We start from the raw sequence: 27,008 nt of genomic DNA on the forward strand, positions 1-27,008 counted from the left end.
GCAGGGAGATCGAGGCGGAGGACGCGGCCACCCCGGACCTGCTCTGCCCTAGGAAGAGTCGCGGAGAGGGGAGCGTGGCCGGGTGTGCCCAGACAGGCGGGGGGGGGGCGGCCGGGCTCAGCGGAGGAAGAACGGGCGTTAGACAGCACCACACAGAGCAACGATACACGGATGTATATGCAGAAACAGCGGACAATCGCGCGGGCGGACAGACGAGGAGCGGCGCGGCCGGCCAGCCGTCTTTCTTGTCCGGGACCGCCGCGGGCGGCGCGCGCATCGCAGCAGGCAGCAGCCCGGGCGACTCTGAATAAGCTTTAATGGGGCTCGTCGGGCGGCGGCGGCGGGCGAAGGGCCGGGCCGGGCGGCGGACGGGCGGGCCGGGCGTCACGGGCAGGGCGTCATGCTGTAGAGGGAGTGCACTTGCTTGGAGAGGCCGGCCGAGGCGCTGCCCAGGGCGGCGGCGCGGGCGGGAGCCTTCTCCCCCAGCCGCTTGCTGGCCACGTAGGCGCTGGCGGAGAAGCCCGAGCCGGGCTTGCGGAAGTTGGGCAGGTGGTGGAAGGGCTGCAGCGTGGTCAGCAGGCTGGGCCGGTAGAGCGAGAGGCGCGGCGGGCGCTCCGTCTTGCGCGGCGAGGGCAGCTGCAGCACGCAGTTGGCCGGCGTGACCGGCGGGCTCTTCCGCTCGGCCTTGGCCCGGGGCGGGAAGGCGCCCGCGGCCGAGGAGGCGCGCGCGGGCGGCAGGACCTTGCTCTCCTTGACCGGGCCCTCGGCGCTCTTGGCGGGGCCCTCGAGGTCCGGCAGCTGGGCCGTGGGGCCGCCAGCCTCGCCTGCAACGAGACGGGAGGGAGGGGGCGCCCGGTCACGCCTTGGGCCCCGCTTGCGACGGCTGGCCGTCCCCGCCACCGAGCGGTACTCGAAGGAGGCACCCGCGCCTCTTTGCCCAGCGGGACACGCGGCGTCGCTCGGCCCAGGGCAGGAGACCCGCTTGAGACCGCTCCGGTACCTGGTGCCGTCTGAGGCTTCTCTTGGCCCATGGAGCACTCCGGATGGACTCCCATGGAGCTCATCACCCGGTGGAAGATGGCCGAGGTGGCCGGGAGCATCCAGCGGTGCGTGGCCACCTGCTGCAACCCCAGGCGGGCCGCCGGCTTCAGCTGCAGCAACCCCTCGATGAGATTCTGGCACTCTGGAGGGGGGGGGGCGAGAAGGAGAAGTCAAGCTTGGCCCCTCCTCCCCATCTGCTGATCCCGGGAGACCCTGCTGGGAACTGCAGGCCGAGGGTCAGCCGTAGGTGGACCTGGCCAGGCCTGGCACTTCCTGCGCATTTTCCGAGCAGCTGGAACTCAGGGCTAGATGACCATGGAGATGCTCCATCATCTGGGTCATAGTGTCCCAAAGGTGCTTTTCCAAAAGGCAACTGGACTTTCTTGGTGTTTTCCTTTGAAAATGTTTTGTTTCTAGAAGTGAAACATTTTCAAGGGGAAAAAAACGAAGAAAGTCCAGTTGCCTTTTGGAAAAGCACTTTTGGGACTGGAATTCCGGGGCTTCCTCAGTGAAGCTGCAGCTGCCTGGAGTTTCTTTGGGCTCCCCACTCTGATATCCCACAGGCAGAACCTGCTCTGCAGCACAGGCCAAGCCAGGCCCCCTCCCCCTCCCGTTGGGTTGGATGTCTTGGGGGGAGGAGAAGTCTGCTGTGGGACTCTGCAACTGTGTCCCCCTCCTCTCTGAGGGAGCTATTGCTAAATATTAGCACACTGAGGGGGAGACAGGGACCTGGGGGGGGCATTTGCCGCAGGGTCTTCCTGCTCCCACAAAGGTGTCGGCCATCAGGAGGTGTGGCAGGACTGGCACTGCAGCCCCTCCTTGGAACTGGGTTCCTGGCCTTCAGGGGTCTCCGCGGTGCAGCCCGTCCCCAGCAGGCCAGGGGAGCTCTGCCCCGCTGCCCCAGGCCAGCCTCCCCCTCTCCGTGCTCCTGTCCCTGGGGCTCACTTCCTCGTGGTTTTGGGGGGGTTGCCAAGGGCCAGGCTCGCTTGTGGGTCTGAGCCCAAAGCCACCCTCTGGCAGCAGAGGGAAGAGCCAGCGGCCCAAGGCTGTTGTGGTCGGACACAAGTTGCGGGCCCTGCAGGACGCCCCACACAGAGCCGAGCCCCATTTGTCAGGCAGGGCAGATGGGGGGGGGAAGAGCCCTCCTGCCCCCGGCTGAGCCCTGTGGGTGAGGCGTTCCCCCCCCCCCCGTGGTACCTGGCGAGATCGGCTGCCGGAAGGCCAGGCCTTGCTTGATCACGTGGATCATCTTGTGGGGCTGCCGCTCCTTGAAGGGAAGCTTCCCTGTCACCATGGCGTAGAGGATCACCCCACTGTGCGAGAGGAGGGGGTCAGGAGGGGCCTCCGGGTCACATTTGGCCCTGCCCCCCCACCCCCCACCCCGGCTCTGCTTACAGGCTCCATAGGTCAGCCAGCTCCCCATTGTATTTCTTGCTCATGAGGATCTCGGGGGCGGTGTAGGCCACAGAGCCACAGAAGGTGCTCATTAGGGAGTTCTTCAAGGAATAGCGGTTGGCAAAGCCGAAATCTGCAAGGAGGGGGAGCCGTCAGATTCTCCACCTGGCCCGGGAGCCCAGCCCCTCCCCCCCGCAGGTAAATTTATCCCCAGGTAGAACAGAGACAGGCTAGGAGAAACTGCGGCGCTTGGCAGTGTGCAGAGCAATAAAGCGTCAGCTTCCGTGGAAGAGAGGTCTAGGCAAAACTCAGAATGACAGAGTTGGATGGGACCTTGGAGGTCTTCTAGTCCAACCCCCTGCTCGTGCAGGAGACCTTATACCGTTTCAGACACATGGTTGTCCAATCTCTTCTTAAAAACTTCCAGTGATGGAGCATCCACAACCTCGGAAGGCAACTTCTGTTCCCTTGATTAATTGTTCTTGCTGTCAGGAAATTTCTCCTTAGTTCTAGGCTGGGTCTCTCTTTGATAACTTTCCATCGGTTGCTTCTTGCCCTGCCCTCAGGTCATTTGGAGAATAGGTTGACCCCCTCCTCTGTGGCAGCCCCCCAGATATTGGAAGGCTGCTATCCTGTCTTGAGATGATAACTCTTGAGATATTAGCCTAGACCCGTGGTGGCGAACCTATGGCACGCAGGTCACAGGTGGCACAGAGCCCTCTCTGTGGGCACGCACTCTGTCACCCCAGTCCTAGGCCTTCAGCTGGGTTTTATAAAACCTTTTTGCTTAGGCTTTCGCCACCATGTGCAAAAAAAAAAAAAAGGTTCAATCAATTTCAACTTCTCATGGGAAAAAAAAATCTCACAAAGTTGGAATTGATTGATCGAACTTTTTAGTCCCACCCAGTCTGTTGTTACCACCACAGCCATGCCCACCAATGGGCCACACCCACCCAATGGGCCACACCCACTCAGCACCTGACAATACATAAGTAGGTTTTGGATTGTAGTTTGGGCACTCGGTCTCTAAAAGGTTCGCCATCACTGGCCTAGACTCATGAAGAGGGCCAGGGTGTCTATACGTCCCTCAGGTCCATAGCACTTCACGGACTAATTAACTTCCTTGGGGAACTTGGATCTTGCCTTCCAAAAGGCCAGGGAAAGGGACCAAATGGGAAACAGCCTGCTGAAAGGAGCAACTGCAGCTTCAGGTCTCTTCCTCAGAGTTGTCACTGAGGCAGGAAAACTCCCTCTTGTATTTAAAGGCAATCACACAAAAGACCAGGTAGGAAACCTGGATCATTTGGGCTGATTGGGGGAGGGTGTCATGTTGATCCCCCCCCCCCGGGACTGCTATGTGTTCTGTAATGCTGCTCCCTTCTACTGCAAGAGGCAGGATGAGGCCATCCCATCTTCCTCTCTTCCGAGAAGTAAACTCACCTGTCAGTTTAATGAAGCCACGTTCATCCAATAAAATGTTCTCGCACTTCAGGTCTCTGTGTGGAGGGAAGAACAGGGCCATCTGTTGATCGGCACGGATGCTTCTCCCTTGCTTATTCAGCCAGGACAAGCACCGTCCGGCCCAGGATGTGGGTCGCCCCCCTGCCTAGTGGGCCTCTTCCAGTGAGCCCAAGAGGGTCTTCTTTCCCACTGCAACTTCTGGGGGGGGGGGGCTGGAATCCAGGGGATGTTGCCCGCTGGGTAATCTGCCTTTTGGCTTATGACCTCACGCGACTTGCTCAAGGACCGTTGTGAAAATGATCACGTAATTCAGGGATTGTGTGGTGACTTGACCGATGACCGGTAACGACTCCTGACCAAAATTCTGGGCTCAAAAGTGGTTGCAAAGTTAAGAACTAACTGTAGCCGTATCCATAGCCATTGACTCTTATTTCCGTGAGGTTAGAGTCACCAGAGAGTTGTTTTGTTTCTTTTTAAAACAATTTAAATTGGGGCTCAACTCCCCAGCCAATCTGACTGTTTAGCTCAGGGGTAGGCAACCTTGGCTCTTTTATGACTCGTGGACTTCAACTCCCAGAATTCCTGAGTCAGCTATGCTATTCATGAGTCAGCTATGAGTCAGCTATGCTGACTCAAGAATTCTGGGAGTTGAAGTCCACGAGACATAAAAGAGCCAAGGTTGCCTACCCCTGGTTTAGCTCTTTGGTATAAAGAGATCCTTCTAGCGGTCCGGATTTTGTTCGCTTTTGTTTACATTTCTGAGAGTTGGACAACCAAGAGGTAATTCAACAAATACTGGAACCGAATCTTCCACTAATGCAGAGTTTGTCCCCCAGTTAGAGTCTTAAAGTCCCCCCTTTATCTGTTAGTTTTTCTATATCTGGCAAAATTATATGAAGCAACCTGGAGGAAAGGTGACCTGCTAGGCAGCCCTGGATGCTCCTCCTGCGCAGGTGGGATCCTTTTGGCATAGAGGATTTCCAGGTCATATGTGCTGGGAACCGATTCTGCTTCCCCACGAGAGGGAGGGAATTATCTCCCCCCTCTGTGGCTTCTCCCTCTCTCAAGAGTCCTGCTCTAGATTGTCGACCTGAGCAACAAGAACTGTGTTGCCTGTGGTTGCTTCTTCCACTCTGCACACTGACCCCCCCCCCATGGCTCTGGTTCCTAAGAGAGGATGCAAACTAGTCTTGAGCACCTCCTGCTGCTGATCTGGAGGGGTCCCTGGCTTCGGACAACATCACACCCCACCCTGTCATTACGACCCTCCCTTCTGCCCGCCAGCTTATCTCACCTGTGGACGATGCCAACATTGTGACAATGGGCCACAGCACTGACAATCTGTCGGAAAAGCCTCCGTGCCTCCTCCTCCTCCAGGCCAGGGTACTCCCTCCGGTCAGACGTGGCGTTGATGTGCTCCAGGAGGTCCCCCCGGGAGGCCAGCTCCAGCACCAGGTAGGTGCGCTTGTTATTCCTATACATCTCGTAGAGCTGGATCTGTAGGACAGCGAAGCTTTTACTGAGCATGGACCCAGAGAACCCACAGCCTTCACCTGCTTCCGCACAGATCTCCTAGCGCAGGGGTAGGCCACCTTGGCTCTTTTATGACTGGTGGACTTCAATTCCCAGAATTCCTGAGCCAGCCATGCTAAGGGGAAAGGGAGAGGTTGCCAAGCTGAGCCATGCTGGCTCAGGAATTCTGGGAGTTGAAGTCCACGAGTCATAAAAGAGCCAAGGTTGCCCATCCCTGTCCTAGTGTGTAGCAAGGGAGCCCTGCTGTTCAGTCCCTATCGCTTTGAGGTTCATGGCTCAGCAGGCAGCAGCAGCAACAGCAGAATAACAACAGTTGGAAGGGACCTTGGGGGTCCAAGGAGAAGGTTAGTTGTTCACACAAGGACAGAGTAGTTGTATTCTCTTCAACAACTGTTTGCTGGCAGTGATCACTGAAGAGAATACATCTTCTTGTCCATCTTCTGCATAAGATGTTCTTCTAGCCTGAGGGGATCTTGGCCTTTTCCCTACTGGATTTCCTGGTCTGCTGGAGCCCAAGATAGAATGCGAACTCTCCTTAGACCAGGGGTCTTCAAGCTTGACTTGTAGACTTCAACTCCCAGAATTCCTCAGCCAGCATGCCTGGCTGAGGAATTCTGGGAGTTGAAGTCCACAAGTCATAAAAGGGCCAAGTTTGAAGACCCCTGGCTTAGTGGATATAAGCATATCAGGTGATGCGTATTTGTGTCGTGAGGGAAGATGTGGCCCAAGATCTTGTCCTCAGGCAAAATGAGCCCCCCCCCCAAAAAGAGAGATTTATCTGCCTCTGAAAAGTGAAAAATTGTACTTCTGGGCACTCCAGGTAGGTTGCAGATCTGGAATACGACAGCACCAGAGGATGATGGGTCCCTAGTAGCATCACGTTTGATTTTTCTCCAATCTTTGGCAGTTAATGTGCGTCTTCCCCCCCCCCCACAACATCTTTCTTGCAGCCCTGTTGACTCTTTGCAACAAAAGGTTTGAGGGTCCTGTGATGACACCCCAATATCTTAGCCATTTCAAGAGGGCTGCATCCCATCTGAAAGACTTTTTGCAATGTTTGACTTTTCAGCGTCAGTTAAATCTCTTTTTCGGCACATTTTGCCTGACCCGGGGGGGGGGGGAAGCTGCCTAATAATTGTGCACACCTTGATATAGCGTGTTGGCCACACCCTCCCCTTGTGACACAAATACACATCAGCTGACATGCTTGTATGTACTAAGCCTTCAAGTTTATACAGCTTGGAGGTGGACAATATGCATGAAAAGGATGACATGGTCAAAATACTCCCTTGCCTAACAATTGTGCACACCTTGATGTAGTGTGTTGATCTCCTTTGGCCACACCCTCCCCTCGTGACACAAATACACATCAGCTGATATGCTTGTATGTACTAAGCCAGGGCTAGGCAACCTTGGCTCTTTTATGACTTGTGGACTTCAACTCCCAGAATTCCTGAGCCTGCCATGCTGAGGGGAAGGGAGAGGTTTTCAAGCTGAGCCAGGCTGGCTCAGGAATTCTGGGAGTCGAAGTCCACCAGTCATGAAGGGGCCAAAGTTTCCCTCATGCTGGCTCAGGAATTCTGGGAGTTGAAGTCCACAAGTCATAAAAGGGCCAAGTTTGAAGACCCCTACCTTTGACTCTCCTTGCTAATTAGCTGACCAGCAGCACCAGGACTACCTTGGTGTAAATTGGGGGGGGGGGAATAACAGTCTCCTTCAAAATAAAAGGGATCCCCATGGGACAGCCAAAGGGCCAGATGCAGCCCAGGGGCCATGAAACACCCAGGTCTGGTGTAACAGGAGATTTTCTGAATGCAAGTGACCAGTGCAAAGTGGCCCAGAGGCCAAAGGGGGGCAGTTTGGCTCTGATTCTGGACTTCTGATTTCTGGTGGCCCCAACTCAGCCACTCCGATCCCTGGTCTGGTGTTAATGGGTGAACCAGAAAGACTGACATGAGTAAGCAGACAACAGGCCTGTTGGCGCTCTGGATGCCTTGCCAGGGGGGTCCAGCAAAACCACTTCCCGTTGTTGGCCTTTGATGGGCATATTTATGCAACCCAAGATCCCTTCTGGCTTTCTCAGAAATGCTGTAGTGCTGCGAATTAGATCTCCTCTGGTGTCGGCCGTTGGGGGCTCTCCAACACATTTTTGCCCGCAAGGTGTGTTGGGGTGCTTTACTCAGAGGAGGCCCATCAGGATTGGGGGTTTCCCTTCCCCTGCAGAGACTCACCACATTTAGGTGCTTGTAAGTAACATTCAGGGAGTAGATTTCTCTTGGAAGGAACTTTTTGGTATATTCCACGGGGGCCTCTGCTGTTGAAATTATTTTTATGGCAACCTGTGGGAAGAGGAAGCAGAGCGTGAAGCGGGCGCTGGAGAAAGTCCTCGGCCGTGGAGCTTCAGGGCTGATGGACGCTGCTCCACCCTCCCTGGGGGACTCATAGCCAGGGTGGGTGAGCATCGCATTGGATTCAGCGTTTCCAGAACAAAGCATTCGGAAAAAGAGAAGAAATGAGACACTGTATTAAAATAAAACAGAACGCAACCTGTTTCAACAGTAAAACGAACTACCAGAATATTTAGGCAGTTTAAAAGCTTAGCAGCTGCAGAACTAGCATTCATTTAACCACCTTCTGGAGAGGTGGTGGATCTGCTGGTTGAACCTCCCCTCTTACGCCAATTCAGCCGGCTACACCAAGGAGTAAGTGGAAGGAACCCTGGCAAAGCAGGTTGCTCCCTGCCCTTCTCTCTCCCAACGGACCTGCAGCTTTTGCACAGAATTGGAGGAACGTGTCCTTCTGGCACGGGAGGTGGCGTCAGAGCATCCCTGAGTGAGCAAAGGATATGCGCAAAGGGGCCGGTGTGAGAGAGCCATCTCCTCTGCTGCATACAAGGAACATACGTGTGCATGTAGTCTTAGAGGTGCTTTTTCAAAAGGTGACTGGACTCTTTTAAGACCGATGGACTTGAGCTCCTAGAATTCAAAAGGCGACTTTCAATTTTCCAGAATCTAAAAGGCAATTTTCAAACGGCAACTTTAAGACCTGAGGACTTTAACTCCCAGAATTCCCCAGCCAGACATGTTGGCTGGGAATTCTGGGAGTTGGTCCACAGAATGGAATAGAGCTGGAAGGGACCTTGGAGGTCTTCTAGTCCAACAGCCTGTTCATGCAGGAGGACCTATGCCATCTCAGACAAGTGACTGTCCAGTCTCTTCTTAAAAACCTCCGGTGATGGAGCACCAATAACTTCTGGAGGCAACTTCTGTTTTGCTGGTTAATTGTTTTCACTGTCAGGAAGTTTCTCCTTAATTCCAGGTTGCTCCTCTCCTTGATCAGTTTCCAATCATTGTTTCTTGTCCCGCCCTCTGGTGAACAACTGGGCCCCCTCTGCCTTGTGGCAGCCCCTCAAATACTGGAACACTGTTATCACGCCTCCCCTATTTCTTCTTTTCTTTAGACTAGCCGAACCCAAGTCCCGCAGCCATTCTTCGTATGTTTTAGTTTCTTTGATTTTCTTAGTTGCTCTTCTCTGAACTTTTTCCAAACTCTCAACATCTTTTTTGTGATATGGTGACCAAAACTGGCTGCAGTATTTCAGGTGTGGCCTCACTAGGGCTTTGGAAAGCAGTACTAGTACTTCGCGTGATCTTGATTCTGTGCCTCTCTGTTTATGCAACCCAGGATTGTATTAGCTTTTTTGGTGGCTGCTGCACACGGCTGGCTCATGGTCAAGTCATCGTCCACTAAGACTCCAAGGTCCCTCTCACAGTTGCTGTTTTTGAGCCAGGTCTTGCCTAATCTGTACTTAAACCTTTGGTTTTTCCTGCCTAGATGTAAAATTTTGCTTTTCTCCACATTAAAATTCATTTTAATGAGCCGAGGTGGCGCAGCAGTTAGAGCGCAGTACTGCAGGCCACTTTAGCTGACTGTGTTCAGCAGGTCAGCGGTTCAAATCTCACCGGCTCAAGGTTGACTCAGACTTCCATCCTTCCGGGGTTGGTAAAATGAGGACCCAGATTGTTGGGGGCAATGTAAATATATATATATATACATTGCTTACTGGTGTACACCGCTTAGAGAGTGCTTGCACTTAAAGCGGTATATAAGTCTCATAAATAAATAAATAAATACATTTTGTTGGATAGGGCCCATAGTTCCCAAGTTTGGGAGACCCCTGTTTTAAATTATGAAGAATCAGCTGAACAGTCAAGACCAATTCCTCTGCTGTTCTGCTAGGATTTTCCCCTGTGGAGCCAGTCCATCAATCTCCTTAGATCAGCTGCTCTCCGCCTATTTATCCCTCCCTGTAATTGCAGGGTAGAAGGTGACTGACTCTTTCCTTTGTGTGCACTGGGATCAGGATGGATCTGGAAAGAACAACCATCGGCATAAATGGGCAAGATCCCCAATTTGCCTCTCTCCCCTGATCTATAACCACTTGGGACATTCCTGTTCAAGTCAAATCATCTCCAGCCATTTTGGAGCGATGGGATCAGGAGAACCACCGTTACAATATGGTGTAATGGATTTGTTTATTTTAAATCAGTGGTTCTCAACCTGTGGGTCGGGACCTCATTTGGGGTCGAACGACCATTTCACGGGGGTCGCCAAACAACACAGTCTGCCATTTTTTCCCCCCTTTTCCTTATCTGTGCTACTCCTTTTTATTCTATTGGCTTTTGAAAGCCAATAGAATAGACTCTCTTGAATAGAGTCTAATTCTATCGGCTTTCAGAAGCCAATAGGAATTGTCCAGGCTGTCTCTGCCCTGCTGAGCCCGCCAAAAGTCCCACTCTGCAAACGGTGCTGCACCAGTTGAGTAGTCGACTTACGACCGGTTGAGTAGTCCTTGACTTACGACCGGTTGGGGGGTCGCAGCATTAAAAAGGTTGAGAACCACTGTTTTAAATGCTTGTACGCCACTTCAGTCATCTGATTCTAAGCAGCTTACGAGTAGCAAACAATACAACACAATAATATTGAAAATGACCAAGACCTTATTACAGTGACCACTCTGTGGGCAGCCTGTCACCCCATACTTGGGTGAAAACTCCCTTTTACCCCTGGCAGGAGTCCTGCAGGGGACAACGGTGCCCAAGCCCCTCATCGCCCTGCAGGCTCTCTCTGGGCATCCAATACAGGTAACACCCACCCACCCTATCCTTGCTACTCTGGTTGAAAACCAGCTTCCAGGCAGGGCCAAAGATGTCCCTGTTTTGTCTACTCAGCAAATACGTTAAAAGTCTGGAGCAGAGGTCCTCAACCTTGGCCATTTTACGACCTGTGGACTTCAACTCCCAGAATTCCTCAGCCAGCCTGGTGACCAAGGTTGAAGACCCCTGGTCTAGCGGGCAAACGGTGTGTGACTTGAATGCAGGCTGCACCATACTGAGCTACATTTGTGATCTTGTGATCTAGGTCAGAGGTGTCCAACTTTGGCTTGTGGACTTCAACTCCCAGAAATTCCCCAGCCAGCATTCTGGGTGGAAATTGAAGTCCACAAATCTTAAAGTTGCCAAGGTTGAACACCCTGATATAGTTTAAACCAGTGTTTCTCCACCTTGACAATTTTAAGGCATGTGGACTTCGACTTCCAGAATTCCACAGCCAGCATTGCTGGCTGTGGAATTCTGGGAGTCGAAGTCCACATGCCTTAAAATTGTCAAGGTGGAGAAACACTGGTTTAAACAAAGCTATAACTGAAGTGCGTTCAAGGAGAACAAATAAAACACACTTTTTTGTGTCTGAGGGAAAGAAAATATTGCACTTAAGACTGCACAGAGAGAGAGGAGGGGGAGATGGAGGTAATAGTAGTAGTAGTAGTAAAGTTGGAAGGGACCTTGGAGGTCATCTAGTCCAACCCCCTGTGAAGCAAGAGAGATTTTTGTTGGAGAGCAATTGTGGCTGTGAACCACTGAAGGTGTGCCACAAGCAAAGGCCCAGCAGCCAGCAAAGAAGAGCATCTCCTGGCATCTAGATAGGCTCGCTCCGTCACAACGGAGCCACTTCTCAAAAAGTAAAGTCGAAAGAAATATAGGCATCGCGAGTCTGCAAGAGGCAGGGCCCCTTTCTCTGGGAGGAAATTGCGGGCGCCGGCAGGTGCTGTGGGTATGCCCCAGAGAAAGGGGGGAGAGCCCCAAAGTTTGCTCCTGAATTTTGACTCTCCTGGCAGCCCATTGTCCTTTTCTGCTGCCGTTTGGACAGAAACAACAGGGAAAGCTACACAGGAGGGTCACAGTGGTACGGCCCATTTGGGAAGGCCCACCTAAGGCGAATTCATGAATTGCAGAATCGCAGAACTGGGAGGGACCTTGGAGCCCAGAGCCAGCCCTGGCACTGAACAACTGGGACCCGTTTCTAAGGTTTGCTCCTCCAAAGTTGGCCCAGATTTCTTCTTTCTTCCTCCACGGTTCCTACTTCAGATCCAGGAGCTGAGAAGTAGATTTGCTGGCCGGCATAAGAACTGCAGGACTCGCGAGCTGCCGTCTCCAGACGAGGCAGGAAGCATGGCGTGCGGAAGTGACACAGCATTTCAGTACCTGCTCTGCTTTCACCTGTTCTCGGGCAAAGGAGGGGGGGGGGCTTGTGTGTCCTGCCAGCTCAGAATCCTTTATGTGAGAATTCTTCTGCAGCCGGAACTTGCTGTGCCTTCCCATCAGCCCCCTCCCTGCCTGAGCGACAGCCTTTGGGGTCGATTGTGGTTTACCAAGGGGTCAGTGCCTCCGACATGCTGCAATGGTTCTTGCCATTCTGGTCAACAGCTGCCTTGACCTGCCAACTCAAGAGAGGGAGCAGCTCCTTGTTGCAAGAGCCCTCCCTCGAGATGTAGCCCTCCCCCAAAATTTCCTGACGAAATTTCCTGCTCAAAGATGCAAACTCACCTGAGAGCAGGTACAAAAATGCTCAGGCTGGGCCAGTAAATCAGGAAGCAGGATTAGACCACTTGCAAGTCGGAGCCCCCACCACCTTTCCCAGGCTGACTGGCGTCCGGGATGCTTTCCAGTTCAGGTACAGAACCTGAATTACCCACCTCGGACAAAGGGCTGGGAGAAGGATCTGGGGATCAAGCGATCTCAGTCCAGAAAGCACTTGGTTCAAGGAGGCCTTTTGGCAAGGAGATCCAGAGAGAGCCAGCCCACAGGGTAGGAAGAAACCCAAGTCCTGCAGCCGTTCTTCGTATGTTTTAGTCTCCCGGCCTTTGATCCTCTTAGTTGCTCTTCTCTGCACTTTTTCCAAAGTCTCAACATCCTTTTTGTAGCATGGTGACCTAAACTGGATGCAGTATTCCAGGTGTGGCCTCACTAAGGTTTTATAAAGCGGTACGAATACTTGACGTGATTTTATAATAATAATAATTATTATAATAAAGTTGGAAGGGACCTTGAAGGTCATCGAGTCCAACCCCCTGCTCAGGCAGGAAACCCTACACCATTTTGGACAAATGGCTGTCCAGTCTCTTCTTAAAAACGTCCAGTGTTGGAGCACTCACCGCCTTTGGAGGCAGGTTGTTCCATTGGTTAATTGTTCTAATTATCAGGATATAATTTACTTGGACTTCAGTAAGGCATTTGATAAAGTAGATCACAACCTACTACTCGATAAGATAGAAAAATGCGGGTTAGACAGCATCACCACCAGATGGATCCGTAGCTGGCTGACCGGCCGTACTCAGCGTGTGGTCCTCAATGGAAGTGCATCTCCATGGAGGGAAGTGTATAATGGGGTGCCCCAGGGCTCTGCTCTAGGCCCAGGGCTCTTCAACATCTTCATCAACGATCTGGACGAGGGGATTGTATTAGCTTTTTTGGCTGCTGCCAAACATGGCTGGCTCATGTTTAAGTACTTGTCCACTAGGACTCCGAGGTCCCTCTCACAGTTACTGTGCTTGTATCTTTGGTTGTTCCTTCCCAGGTGTAAAACCTTTCTTTTCTCCACATTAAATATCATTTTGTTGGAGAGGGCTCATTGTTCAAGTCTGTCACGATCTTTTTGGATCCTGAGCTTGTGTTCTGGGGCGTTGGCTGTTCCTCCAGGCTCGAAAAAGATCTTGGCAGACTCCAGCAATGGGCCCTATCCAGCAGAGTGAAATCTGTTTGAGAGGGGGCAATGGGGCAGAGTCCCTTGCCCACCCCTCTTACTCACCCGGACCAGCCCCTCTAACTCTCTTGGTGCCCACCCACCCCCTGGGCTCACCATAGAGTGCCGCTTATTCCTGAGGTCTGAAGCCAGCTTGTAGTTCTGCATCATTTTCTCCTGGGTGGCGTAACCCAGATAGACTTTGGAGAAAGCCCCCGACCCGATTTTTTTGGAAGAGAGGAGGTAGCCATTCTCCTTGCTTTCCCGGACCTGCTCCAAGAACGTCCTCCGGTCGGCCTCGCGCTTCGAGAAGCTCTTCATGGCCCCGAACTGGCCCAGGAGGGGGTGGCCCAGCGGCCGGGCTGAGGGGGCTGCTGCAGGAGGGGCTGCCGCGGGGCGGGGGGAGAGGCCGGCAGAAGCCCAGTTCAGATAAACACATCAGCTCTGCAAGGGGGGGGGACAGGCACGGCGTGTGGGTCCTTCTTAGCACGGCGCCTTTCTCATCTTCCAGCTGGGGGCTGCCACTGGCCAAGCACAAGGAGTGGGAGTCCGAGGGGTCCCTTGTTGCTCTGGGCAGAGGAGTTTCCACAGTGACCGGCAGGTTCAGGCATTCCAGAGGCAGCCTTCTAGAACCGAAGCACAACAAGCAGTTGTAGAACTTTGGATCTCGGCCGGGCGCCCCACAGCTGGACTGGATCTCCAACCCCAACCTGCTGGCAGAAGGCCCCTGGGCAGGCAGGCCTGGGGACCACCTCTTGGGCAGCGCTTCCCAGAGGCTGGGTGAGTCACAGACTGGATTTATACCTCTTGCTAAGCTGGGACTGGGTCTCTCTCTCTGGTCCTGCATGCCAATTCAGCCCCTGCGGTTGGTCTGAACCCCGGGGTTCCACACGTTCTGCCATCCCAGCCAAAAATGGGATGTTCCACAAGTCTGGATTAAGAATGCGGCCCCTCCTGCGACTGGCTGTTTTCCCCTTCAATTGTGTCCGATTCTCGGAGGCTGTCTGGACAAATCTCTGCTGTTTTCTTGGCCAGGTTTTGCAGAAGTGGTTTGCCATTGCCTCCTTCCTAGGGCTGAGCGTGAGTGACTGGCCCAAGGTCACTCCCTCCATTTTGTGCCTAAGGAAGGACTAGAACTCACCACCTCCCAGCTCCTAACCCCAACGCCTTCACCATTACGCCAGCATGCCTGGCTCGGCTGAGGCCAAAGGTTAGGGTGAAGAAGAAGAGAAGGTGGTTTAGAAAGACAGCCTTGAAAAAATGGGTGAAAGGATGTGAGTTAACAGGGACAAATGTCAAGTTCTGCCTTTGGAGAAAAAAATATCAGTTTAGAATTTTGTGCAGCCTGTCTGGCCGTGCATACATGAAAGAAATCACAAGCTGAACACAACCCCCCCCCCCCCCGTGTGGTGCCGCTGTTCAAAGGCGATGCTGCTCGTGTAGGGTCTGGGTGATGGGAAGTGATTGTCCCACCCCCACTCTGCGCCCTGGGGGTAGGGCCCAGCCGTGGACAAGGAGGGCAACTTGGGATGGAAGTGGGTCCTTTCTGGAGGGACATTGAAAGGAGGTGATGAAGAATAGAATAGAATAGAATAGAATAGAATAGAATAGAGAAAAGGAATAGGATAGGATAGGATAGGATAGGATAAAATCAATGGAATGGAATGGAATGGAATGGAATGGAATAGAGTAGAGTAGAGTAGAGTAGAGTAGAGTAGAGTAGAGTAGAGTAGAGTAGAATAGAATAGAATAGAATAGAATAGAATAGAATAGAATATATGAAGAATAGGATAGAATAGGATAGGATATGGTAGGATAGGATAGGATCAATGGAATGGAATGGAATAGAATAGAATAGAATAGAACAGAATAGAGAAAAGGAATAGGATAGGATAGGATAGGATAGGATAGGGAAAAGGAATAGAATAAGAATAGAATAGAATAGAATAGAATAGAAAAGAATAGAATAGAAGCTGGAAGGAACCTTGGAGGTCTTCTAGTCCAGCCCCCTGCTCAAGCAGGAGAACCTATACCAGTGGTGGCGAACCTATGGCACGCGTGCCAGAGGTGGCACTCAGAGCCCTCTTTGTGGGCACACGCGCCGTTGCCCCAGCCCCGCCTTCCCCCCCAACCCCCTCACCAGCAGCCTGCCTGGAGAGGCTCCCCCAAGCATGATCCATGCGGAGCTGCACAGCCAAGCACATGGCAGCCGGGCAGCAGGGGCAAGACTCCGCCTTTGCACCCCATGACGTGCAGATGATGTTGCAGGGTGTGGGCGGAGGGCGTGGCCGCCATGGCGCTGCAAGGCTTCCTGGGCAATCTGTGGTGAGTGCCCCTGCGGGTGGACGGAGTGGGGGGGGGCAGAGTGGGGGCAGGCTGGGGGGCCGGGCCAGTTTTTGGGCACTCGGTCTCTAAAAGGTTCGCCATCACTGACCCATACCGTCTCAGACAAGTGACTGTCTAGTCTCTTTTTAAAAAGCTGCAGTGATGGAGTACCCACGATTTCTGGTGGCAAGCTGTTCCACTGGTTAATTGTCCTCACGGTTAGGAAGTTTCTCCTTAATTCCAGGTTGCTTCTCTCTTTGGTCAGTTTCCAACCATTGATTCTTGTCCTGCCTTCAGGTGCTTTGGAGAATAATGTGACCCCCCCTTCTTTGTGGCAGCCCCTCAGAAGGGAAGACCTGGCAGGGTGATACAGGGAGAATTGCCTCCATCACTGAAGGCTTTCAAGAAGAGACTGGCCAGCCACTTGTCACAAGTGATACAGGGTCTCCTGTTTGAGCAGGGGGTTGGACTAGATGACCCACAAGGTCCCTTCCAACTCTTATTTTGTTATTCATTATCTGGAGGGTGGGAGCTACAGAGGACAAGGACAGCAAGCCCCGTCTTACGGCAGGCAGTTTCAACTGACATGGGGGGGGGGCGCCCCAGCCGATGCTCGTTTCCCTTTCACCAGAGCAGCGGATCCCGGGCCGAGAAGGGGGGGGGCGTCGAGCCGAACTGTTGAAAGGAGAGGAGCCCGGCGGGGAGGTCCGTGCAGCCCCCGGCCGCGCCCGCGGAAAACGCGGCGGGAACATGGGCTGCCACTACCGCCGTCTTTCCCGCAGCGGCCACTCTGCCGCTTCCCCTGCCCGCAGCTCCGCGGCGACGAGGCCGGCGGGAGGGGGACGCTGCCCGGCCCGCTCTGGGGCCGAGAGAGCCCCGTGGCCGGAGAAGCGGAGCCTGTCGGGGCCCTTCTTCCCAGGCGGGGCGCGCGGGCGGCGTCTGTCTCGGCCCGGCGGGGCCGGCCCGGAGCTCTCGGTCTGCTGAGCAGCGCCGTCGCCCGGGGAGGCCGAAGCCGCGGCGGCTGCGTTCGGGCTGGAAGCCTCCGCGGCCTTTCTCCCCGCCCCGCCCTCGCCCGTCTGGACTGGGCGCCCGCGGAGCAGCTGGGCGGGAACCCCGATTGCCCGGCCCCGCCAGGCTTCCCAGTGCGGAGAGCCCGGCCGCCCCCCCGGCCGGTGGCTCCTTCAAAGCCCCCGCGCAGCCCCCTCGGCGCCCGGTGGGCAGGCGGGGCCGCTGTCCTCCCGCAGCCGCCCCGGCGCCGGGTCCTCGGCCTGGGCTCGACACAAACGGAGCCCCCAAGCCAGTCTCCGCGCTTCTCCCCTCCGGGCCACCCGAAGCCCAAAGAGCCGCCCGGAGCCCCCGCCGGGTTAAGGACGCGGCTGGACCCGTCGCGGGATCGGCGCGGCCAGGGAAGGGCGGCCTGCTCCGCGCGCAGCGGATCCCCCTGGCTCCGTTCGAGCCCGGCCCGGATGGGAGACCACCCGGGAATCCCGGGCCGACCCTGCAGCGCGTCGGCTGAGCCCCGCCCCCAAAGACCGCGGGCGGGGAGGGGGCGGGGCCGCCCAGGGGCGGGCCTCGTCACGAGATACTCTCCTCTGCTCGGAGGGGCGGGGACGAGTCGGCGCACGCGCGTTAGTGACGGACTGCCGCTGTAAGCCAACGGGGGCGGCGCCCGAAGCCGTCCGCTTCTCCAACGGGGCGCCCCTTCGCCGTTCCGACGCCCGTCTCCCTCACCGGGAGCGCCCGCGGGCGGAGGGCTGCTCTTCTTGGTGGGTCTATGAGCCCGGGGGGCGGGGTGGGGCGGGGCCTCCCCAGGTGAGGGCGTGGCCTTAAATATCCGGAAGCGCTGCTCCCCGCCAGCCAGGTGCGGAACCCCGCCAGCCAGGTGCGGAACCGTCCCGGCGCAGCGAAGGGCGAGTGAGTGGCGGCAGTCCGGGCGGCTCCCCCCCCGCCCTCCCCTCTGCCCCGGGCCCCGCCGGGAGGGTCGCGCATCACCCGCTGCGGAGGCTTCCCCGGGGCGCGGGCTGCGGGCTGCGGTTCCGGCTGCTTCGCCGTCCCGCGGCCCCCTCTGCGGCCGGAGCTGTCCGGCTGAGCGGCGCTTCCCTCTCAGCCCACAGGACGCACTCGGCCGCCCGGAATCGGGGCGCTGCAGGAGAGGAGCCGCGCCGAGCCCGTCTCTCCCGGCGGGCGCCCGAGAAGCCGCCGCTCGGGGGATGAGCCGGGCCGCCCCGCCGCACTCCCCGGGCGCTCGGTCGGCGGCGAAGGGCGCCCTCGAGGCCTCTAGCGGGGCCCGCCCGCATCCTCCGCTCGGCGCCTGGATCGTCCCCGGAGCGCCTCGCCCGGAGCTCCCGCTTTGCCCAGGAAGACCCGAAGCGGCCGCTGCCCCGCCGGAGCCCGGAGCATGGCCGAGTCCCGGGTGAAAAGTAAGTGGGGCGGGGTCGCCGGGAGGGGTCTGGCCTGCAACAGGGGATGGTCCGGGCCGTGGATGGACTTCAATTCCCAGAATTCCCCCACGGCATGCTGGGTGTGGGAGCCCCCCCCATCTTCAAGAGCGTGAAACCTACATGGCCAGGTCTTTGCAGGAATGTGTGGACCCCCCCCTCCTCTCTGCTGCTTTCCCCCCCCCCCACCTGCCCCCCCCCAGGCTTTGCTCTCCTGACTGGAGAGGCTGAGGGGCAGCTTTGGGCCTTTGCCTCGCACCAGCCCCCCCTCTTTTACTGGAAATTTCTATATGGACCCCATTTTGGGGGGGCAACGCTTTAAGATTGTTGCAGAGCATTGCTGGGGAATTTTGAGAATTGAAGTCCACAAGTCTTAAAGTGGCCAAGTTTGGGAACCCCCTGATATAAACAAAAGATGAACATGAAAGTATGTAAAGAGAACTTAGATAGGAACAGTGCAAAAAGCAATTAGAGAGAAAGACAGCAGAAGAAGTGACTTCCAATCTTCTTTGCAGCAGTTGCAAACAAGCACCAGCCTTCCTCCCTATTTACCTCACAGAGATTCCCTCTATCTCATATTCGGCCTTTTTTTAAATTGGCAATTCCAGAAATCGCCTCCTCCCTTTTTCTTTGTATACAAGGTTTCCAGTCTTTTATACCAGTATTGCCGGCAAGAGTTTTCCTTCCCCTGAAGGGTGGCAGTGCCCAGCGGGATCTCCGAAGGGGGTCCCCTCAACTCCCGTGAGCAGACGGGGATCCCGCTGGCTCCTCTGCCCACTTGCTATCTTCCCCGAAAAAGTGGTGCCAGGGCTGGGGTGCCGCACTTCACACCCTGGCCCAGTCCGAGAGCAGCCGGAGGAGGTTAATTCACCCTCTCCTGGAACAGATCTCACCCAGCTTTTCACGCCATCTGTTGTGGGAGGAAAGGGGAATTGCCTCGCAATTTCTTCAGCAGTGTCGTCACTCGCCTTCCGGTGTGCTTAACTATCGCACAGAGTGACCCAGTGCAAAGCTGCTTTGCCTCCATTTGCCTGGGAGTCGAGCAGGGCCCAGGGCTTCCCCTGGGGCTTTGGCTGTGGGGCATTGGGGACCTGAAAAAGGCCCCCGGAGCCCACCTTCCCTAAAAGGCTCCACCGGGCTGCTGCCAAGTGGACGGCAAATTTGGTGCCCCCAGCAAAGCAGAGGAACATTTCAAACCTGAACAGAAAAGCCACCCAGAGTCACTGGGGAGGGGAAAGAGGTCTGGGTAGCAGTTTAATAAATAACAATCAAAAGCAGGCGTTCTCTTTGCTTAAAGCGATAAGTGGATAAGCCAAAGAAAGGTTCAGTTCCCCGCAGTGGTGGGATTCAGCCGGTTCGCACCACTTCAGCAGAACTGGTAGCTAATTTTTTGTTGCCCAGGCCCAGAACGGACTTCCGGAAGTGGCATCCACACAGAGAACCGGTTGTTCCCCTATTTGAATCCCAGCACTGGTTCCCTGGGCAGATTTCTCTAAAACTGGAGTGGGAGCTAAGATGTCAAGCTCAGCCTGAGCAATTAATGTATGTTTCAGCCAATTAAGGGAGCCAATGTGGCCTTCGCTGAAGGAGCTGTAATATTTCCTAGCTCTGACTGCTTCTACTGGCTGAAAAGCCTTACTGTGGGTTTCAAACCAGGTTCCTGTTCCTTCTCCTCCTCCTCCTTTTTCTGTTGCCGTTACAGGAAATCCCCATTTATTGTAAAAACCTTGGGCTGCGCCTTTCTGCATTGTATGGAATGGATGTGAAAATAAATAAAATTTGCTATGAAATTGCAAATAACCAGGTTTTGGCAAGACACATCTCCCTGTATGAAGCGGTTAGCTAAGGCCCCTGATTTGATGGCTGGTTAATATGAAATTTACCTTGTTTGCAGCCCTTTGAATAACCCACGGAGAAGCGTCTGTGGAGATTCTCAGTCATCTAAGCCATCGTTGTCTCAAAAGTGCTTTTTTCAGGCAATAGGACTGCTTTTTCCCTTGAAAAAGAGTTCCTGGAGCAGCCCTCTAAGGTGGAGTGGTTCCTTCCTGACTTGCTGGGACAGAAGCGGTTTCGTCCGCTGCACAGAGCTCACCGGAGGAATCTGCTGGCTGTGATGAATTTGAAAAGATCAGAGGGAAGGAGAGAAGCATAATCAGATCTGCAAGGTTCAGTTTCAGAAACGAGGCGCTTCGAACTGTCTCCAGCGCCTGGTGCAGCTGTAAGGAGAAGGTTTTGGGGACCTTCTAGATCAGTGGTTCTCAACCTGTGGGTCGGGACCCCATTTGGGGTCGAACGACCATTTCACGGGGGTTGCCAAACGCAGTCCGCTATTTTTCCCCCCCTTTCCCTTAGCTGTGCTACTCCCTTTTATTCTCTTGGCTTTTGAAAGCCAATAGAATAGACTCTCTTGAATAGAGTTTAATTCTATTGGCTTTCAAAAGCCAATAGGAATTGTCCAGGCTGTCTCTGCCCTGCTGAGCCCACCAAAAGTCCCAGTCTGCAAACGGGGCTGCACCAGTTGAGTAGTCCTCGACTTACGACCGGTTGAGTAGTCCTCGACTTACGGCCGGTTGGGGATCGCGGCATTAAAAAGGTTGAGAACCACTGGAGTAGAGCACCGCCTGGGTCTCCAGGGAGGCTCATGCCAGGCGGAGAGGTTGCCACGGGTGGATTGGAGCTATGTGGAGTGTGCCACTCTGCCAGGCCGTCAAGCAGAAACCGCAGGCACAGGGGTCCCTCAAATAACACAGCCTGTTTTTTTTCATTTATTCTTTCTGGGTTTTTCCCCCCTCTTTCTTCCTCCAGTGAGCAGTGGGTTGAACTGAACAGCCTCTTGGGCCTTTCAGCTTTTGGGGTTCTGCTGTCTGGAACCTCCCAACTTTTGACTGGTCATAGAATGATGTAAACCAGATAGGCTGGAGAGGTGATATTCAAGTTCAATGCTCTCTAGCCAGGCTGACCTTCTTAGTAGATGCGGACTAGAAAAGTGCGAAGAGGTTAATTGTAAGTGCTGTTCCGCAGCCTGTGCTGAGCGGGAAGGGTTATATTTGGGGTGTGGAAATCTCGTTTGGCGTTGAAAGGGAGCCTGCCAGGTGCATCCAGGACCCCCTCCAGTGCTGAGCAGCTCCCTGGCAAGGCTGCTGTCTCTCACAGGACCCAGTGTTGGTGACCCTGCTTAGAAAGCACCCCGAGTATTGTACAAGCCGGACCGCGTGTCTCAGTCCTTGCAAGGCATCCTTCGTGGGCCGGAGCTCCTTGATCGCCCTGGGGTTTAGATGGACGCCTTTTTGAGATGACCCAGAAAGGCCTGCCACCACCATCGCCCTGACTGTGCACATTTGGGGCATCTTTAGGATGGCTTTGCTGCCTCCTGCCCATTGTGGATCCTGTGGCTTGAGGAGGGGGCCCTTTGGAGCTTTGGGGAGCACTACCTGTCTTGCCTCAGACACCGTCAAGGTCGCAGAACACTGATTCTTCTGCCTGGGCTGCTGTGGCATCTGCAGATTGGGCTGGGGTTGTGAAGGGTGGAGATTCAGAGTTTCTGTACTGCTTTGGGCTTTGAACTCCACGCAGGGCCTGCCGACAGCTTTTTGCTGCAGGCTGGTGCCACAAATATTCTTTAACAGCGCACAAGTGTTGCTGTTCTCATTGTGCTGTTCTCATTGTGCTGCAGTCAGTCCGAAGGGGGCATCCCGGGGCTCTGAAGAATGTTTCCTGGAGCAGTGGACGCTTCCCTTCTATCTCACATTTCTTGAATATTGTCCGTCTGGCCGGCTTCACTTTTTCAGCTCTTTTCCTGCGCTTGGAACTACGAGGCCTTTGCCTCTTCAAGTGCCGGCTTTAGCACAGTTCCCTGCCTCCTCCTGCCTCTCAGCATCCCTGCTAGGAAGTCTGTTCTTCGTGGGTCAGATCCCCTCCTCAAGAATTATGGGCAGCGCTACTTAAGGGGCCAGAAAGGTTTAGGCTGGAGAAGGGACAGAGAGGTAAAAGGGAGAACGGCCTTCATGCAACTAAAAGAGTATCACCTACCTTGGCCACCTTAAGACCTGTGGACTTCAACTCCCAGAATTCCTCAGCCAGCATGGGTGGCTGAGGAATTTTGGGAGTTGAGGTCCACAAGTCCTAAAGTTGCCAAGGTTGGAGACTCCTGCTATGGAAGGTAAGAACATCTGGTTGATTGCCTGTTGCCTGTTGGAGAACCTCTGGTTCAGTTGCCTGTCCATCTTCTAAAGCTGATGTCCAACTGAAACCTAAACCTTTGCTCCTTCCCTGGACTCCTGGAAGGGCAATTCTCCCACCTTTTCTACACGACAGCCCTTCCGATGCTGAAACACAGCCATCTTCCCTCCTAGCCATCTTTTCTTCTCCCGGGTAAACACCCTCTCAAACCAAACCTCCAACGGCTCCTGGTTTGTTTTTCTTCACTCTAGTCTAGTTTATCAGCATCTTTCCCAAGATGTGTCCAGATGTAATATTGTGCATGTGACCAATTCCAAACAATGAAGAATGATTTATCTTGATTTTGGGACTATTGTGCAAATAATCAGTGCTTGAAGTGGGATTTGCTGCCTGTTTATATAATGCCTTGTCCTGCCAGTGTTGGTAGAGTTGTGGTTTTCTCCTTGGTAATTCCTGGATTAGGGAATTGTTTTCTGCTTGATTGTCTGGTGTTAATCCCTGCTTATCTGGTGTTCACCGTTGGGGAAATCGCAGAGGTGCTTTTTCCAGAAGGCAACTGGACTATCTTGTTTTTTTTCCTTTGAAAACGTTTCGCTTCTCATCCAAGAAGCTTCAGAACTGGGACAACCGTGACTTGGATGACAGAGAATCTCCATAGGCAGCAGCTGGAGAAAATGTATTTTGGTCTCTTTATTTGCTTCTTAGCTTTTTTTAAATTTTCTTTTTTGAATGGTGTGTAAATGTGATTTATCTCCATGTGTCTGTTGGTGACTGAGAGTCAAGCTTCCAGGAATTCCCTAGTGGTTTTTGATTAACTTGGTCTAGGATGCTCATAGTTTCCCAGTGAAACTATGGTTGAGTCTGTCCACGTTTTGTGAAATCTGGGAGTTTTCATTATGTCTTCTGACAGCAAGTTGGCGTTCAGGATCATCGACTAGTCTTCTGCCTGCCTGTCCTCCATAATGGCTTCAAGAGTCCTTCTGTTGTAGATTGTACAGGACTCCAGTTTTATTCTTCTTGGGCTGCTGGGTGTTTTGCATTGCTTAAGATGTTTTGGTGGGGAGCAAATCCCACACTTTAGAATCATTGGGTTGGAAGTGATCCTGGAGGTCTTTTAGGCCCGGGTTAGGCAACCCTGGCTTTTTTATGACTCGTGGACTTCAACTCCCAGAATTCCTGAGCCAGCATGGAAAAACCATAGCCCCCTTGATGACTGGTGGACTTCAACTCCCAGAATTTCTGAGCCAGCATGGCTGAGCTTGGAAACCTCTCCCTTTCCCCTCAGCATGGCTGGCTCAAGAATTTTGGAAGTTGAAGTCCACCAGTCATAAAAAAGTCAAGATGGCCTGCCTCTAGCCTAGGCCTAGGCCGCTTTATGACTGGTGAACTTCAACTCCCAGAATTCCTGAGCCAAAATGTCTCAGCTTGGAAACCTCTCCCTGTCCCCTCAGCATGGCTGGCTCAGGAATTCTGGGAGTTGAAGTCCACCAGTCATAAAAGAGCCAAGGTTGCCTACCCTTATTCTAGTCCAACCCCCTTCCCAAGCCACCACGAGTCCTCATACCATCCCGGACGACTGGTCATCCAGTCTCCAGTGATGTAGCATCCCAGTTCCTGGAAGCAAACTGCTCATTGCCTAATCATTCTCCCTGTTGGTTTTGGCTGGTTCTCCTTGTGCCTCTTCTGCAAAGACCTGTCCCTGCAGCTGAGGCAGGAGGGCTGGTGAAAAGATCCAGCCGGCTGCCCTCGGCTGCCCTGAGGGCCCTCCATCTGCGGATTGCAACATCTCTGCCTCTGAAGCACAGAGGCCGAGCATTGTGGACTCAGAGTACAGCCTCTCTCCCCAGCTCCTTCTCCTCCTCCCGGCTAGGGTATCCTGGGCATTTTGATTTGAACGGCGTTTTTCAGTGAATAGCTTAAACTGACTTCTGTATCATGGAGAAATATAATAACAGAGTTGGCAGGACCATGGAGGTCTTCTAGTCCAGAGCTCCCCCCAACCTTTAGGGCACCAGGGACCGGTTATGTGGAGAGAGGTTTTTCCGCTGACCGGAGGGGGCCTGGTTTTGTGTGCTGCCTGCATCCCGCGCACGGATGGGGCTTTGTTTGCTTGGGGGGACCGGTTGCTGGCATGCTGTGGCCCGGTACCAGTCCATGGACCGAGGGTTGAGGACCCCTGTTCTAGTTCATCTCCCTGCTGAAGCAGGAGACCCTCTACCATTCTAGACAATTGGTTGTCCAGCCTCTTTTTAAAAACCTTCAATGATGGAGCACCCATAGCTTCTGGAGGCAGGTTGTTCCACTGATTGATTGTTCTCCCAATCAGGAAATCCCTCCTTAGTTCCAGGTTGCTTCTCTCCTTGGTTAGTTTCCATCCGTTGCTTCTTGTCCTGCCTTCAGGAGCTTTGGATATTATCTTGACTCCCTCATCTTTGGGGCAGCCCCTGAGATACTGGAAGAATAATTGGAAGATATTGGAAGAACAATTAACCAGTGGAACCACCTGCCTCCAGAAGCGGTAAATGCTCCAACACTGGAAGTTTTAAAGAAGAGACTGGACAGCCATTTGTCCGAAATGGTATAGGGTTTTCTGCCTGAGCAGGGGGTTGGACTAGATGACCTCCAAGGTCCCTTCCAACATCATCATCATCATCATCATCCTCCTCATTATTATTATTATTATTATGGATTATCGCACAGTCAGCCAGATGTTCAGACTGGATTTGGCATTTTGTCTACCTATCGAGTCCTTACCCAGGACATGGATAGGCAGATGTGGATGTTTGATGGTATTACAGATATCGTCGCAGGATGGAAGCAGTTCCTAGTAAGGCCGCCTTTTGCAATTGAATAATGGTGAATTTGTCAATGCCGATTGTGTTCAAGTGGTGCTCCAGTTGTTTTGGGATTATTATTATGATGATGATGATGATGATGATGATGATGATGACTGATAGAATGTCACCCCTGGTCCTTCTCTTCGTTAAAGCAGGCAAATCCAATTCCTGTATGTTTTAGCCTTCAGCCCCCTGATCACCTTTGTTGCTCTTCTCTGCAATCCTTCCAGAATCTCAAGATCTTTTTTTTTATTATGGTTATCTTAGTAACCCTTGGGTATTTCCCTTGGGAAGCGCCTCTGAAGGGCCCAGAGGTTTGCGTTGACGGCATAAAAACGGATCTGATGCCATTCCATATTAGTTCAGATCTTTGGGTGCTCAGACTAGCTGTGGGCTTCCTTGTGATATTTGGCCCAGGAGGGCTTGAGCGGAGCAGCTGGTGCCAGCCGGGCAAGAGATGCAGGGCTGTTGGGAGGATGGCAAAGGCTCTCTGGCTCTTTTTCAGGGCTGGCCATGACCCTGATGGACGCCACGGCCGACAAGGACCCTGTCGTCCAGGAGCAGATCTTCAGTGCCCTCTGCTCTTTGGGCAGGGCTGAGCCCGAGGAGGTCTTGAACGCTTGCGAGGAGTACCTGCGGCAGCACGAGAAGGTGGGGCACCCCAGCGTGGCTGTTTCCGTAAAAACGCCAGGGGTGGGGACACGTATTTCTGCCTGGACGGGCAGGAGACTCCGGAAGGCTATTCCGGAAAGCTCCTTCGGGGAGGAAGGAGCGCAGCTGGCAGGCGATGCCCTTGCAGCTCCAGAGAGTCGGTGCCGGGCACAGGTTGGGGCTGCCTCGGGCACTGCCCCTCATCTCTGCCCCCTTCCCTTCTTTCCCAGCTGGCCCACCCATTCCGGGTCATCCTCCTGAGGGCCATGGAAGCCGTGGTGAAGAGCAGCCTGGCTCAGCTGGACAAAAGCACGGCCAAGATCGTCATCTTCCTGGCGTCCAACGAGATGACCAAGTCTAAAGTAAGCCTGGGAGCTGCCCGGGGGGCCACGTGGCTGAAGAGCTGCCTGCCCCTCTGGCCCCTTTGGCCTTCTCACCCGGAGGCCCCAAGGAAACCACGTCTACAACCTGAGGAGGGGCTGGGGGGCGCTGGGCCACTTCTGGGCATCCTGGCCTGGGCTGCCGCACCCATCGGCTCTGCCCGCATGGCTGCCCCGTTGTGTTGCCGTGCCCACTGCTCCCGGGGGGGGGAGGGAATGTGGGGATGGAGCGTGGGGTCGAGCTGTTGGTCTTGGGCTCCCTTAGGAGGCTCTTCTGGAGTGGCAGCAGGCTGCCAGCAACGTCCTGGTCGCAGTGGGGAGGCGCTTCATCAACCAGGTGATGGAGGAGGTGCTGACCAAGTTCCAGCCGGGGGTCCTGCCTCACCCCTTCATCGTACTGACCTTCGCCAACCTCTCGGTGGCCAATGGTGGGTGCGCCCTCTGTTCGGTCACTCTTTGCCCAGGAGGAGGGTCTACGGCCTGATGGGCAGGGAGGCTGGGGGGGGGGGTTGAAGGGGGGTGCTTAGGAAGGCAAGCGAGGTTGGCAGCCTGACCCTCTGCCTACTCACTGCCATGTTCAGTGCCTGGTGTCCCTCGGCAGAGGGTCCAAGGCATCCTGGGCATCGTGGCGCAGCTTGTCCAGGCTCTGGCCCATTAAGGGACAGGTTGCCCAGTGGGCACTTTGAGAC

At 54.3% G+C, this 27,008-nt stretch overlaps 2 protein-coding genes across 9 annotated transcripts in view; one reads left to right on the forward strand and one right to left on the reverse strand.

Annotated features, from left to right (window-relative positions):
• Positions 1-169: 169 nt before the first annotated feature.
• LOC120298018 (testis-specific serine/threonine-protein kinase 5-like) lies at positions 170-14,067 on the reverse strand. Its single transcript, XM_039321344.1, has 8 exons — positions 13,627-14,067; positions 7,662-7,769; positions 5,192-5,394; positions 3,877-3,932; positions 2,437-2,569; positions 2,239-2,354; positions 1,001-1,183; positions 170-824 (listed from the first exon to the last, which is right to left on the reverse strand). The coding sequence occupies exons 1-8, from the start codon at positions 13,828-13,830 to the stop codon at positions 385-387; spliced, it is 1,443 nt and encodes a 480-aa protein (XP_039177278.1). The 5' UTR covers positions 13,831-14,067; the 3' UTR covers positions 170-384.
• Positions 14,068-14,180: 113 nt separating this feature from the next.
• The window catches only part of MROH1 (maestro heat like repeat family member 1), a 36,925-nt gene continuing 24,097 nt past the window's right edge, over positions 14,181-27,008 (forward strand). For 5 of the 8 annotated variants that reach the window (XM_039321334.1, XM_039321341.1, XM_039321340.1 and 2 more), the window contains exons 1-5: positions 17,641-17,748; positions 17,942-18,254; positions 25,794-25,939; positions 26,170-26,301; positions 26,585-26,747. In XM_039321334.1, coding sequence (XP_039177268.1) covers positions 18,233-18,254; positions 25,794-25,939; positions 26,170-26,301; positions 26,585-26,747 — 463 coding nt within the window. In that variant the 5' untranslated portion in view covers positions 17,641-17,748; positions 17,942-18,232. Of the gene's footprint in view, positions 14,290-17,457; positions 17,601-17,640; positions 17,749-17,941; positions 18,255-25,793; positions 25,940-26,169; positions 26,302-26,584; positions 26,748-27,008 lie in introns of those variants that run through there. The other 3 variants (XM_039321336.1, XM_039321335.1, XM_039321339.1) reach the window with 3 other exon arrangements.

The sequence above is a fragment of the Crotalus tigris genome, unplaced genomic scaffold, assembly GCF_016545835.1.
Source record: "Crotalus tigris isolate CLP2741 ecotype Arizona unplaced genomic scaffold, ASM1654583v1 scf7180000023738.1706062, whole genome shotgun sequence".
NCBI classification, from domain to species: domain Eukaryota; kingdom Metazoa; phylum Chordata; class Lepidosauria; order Squamata; family Viperidae; genus Crotalus; species Crotalus tigris.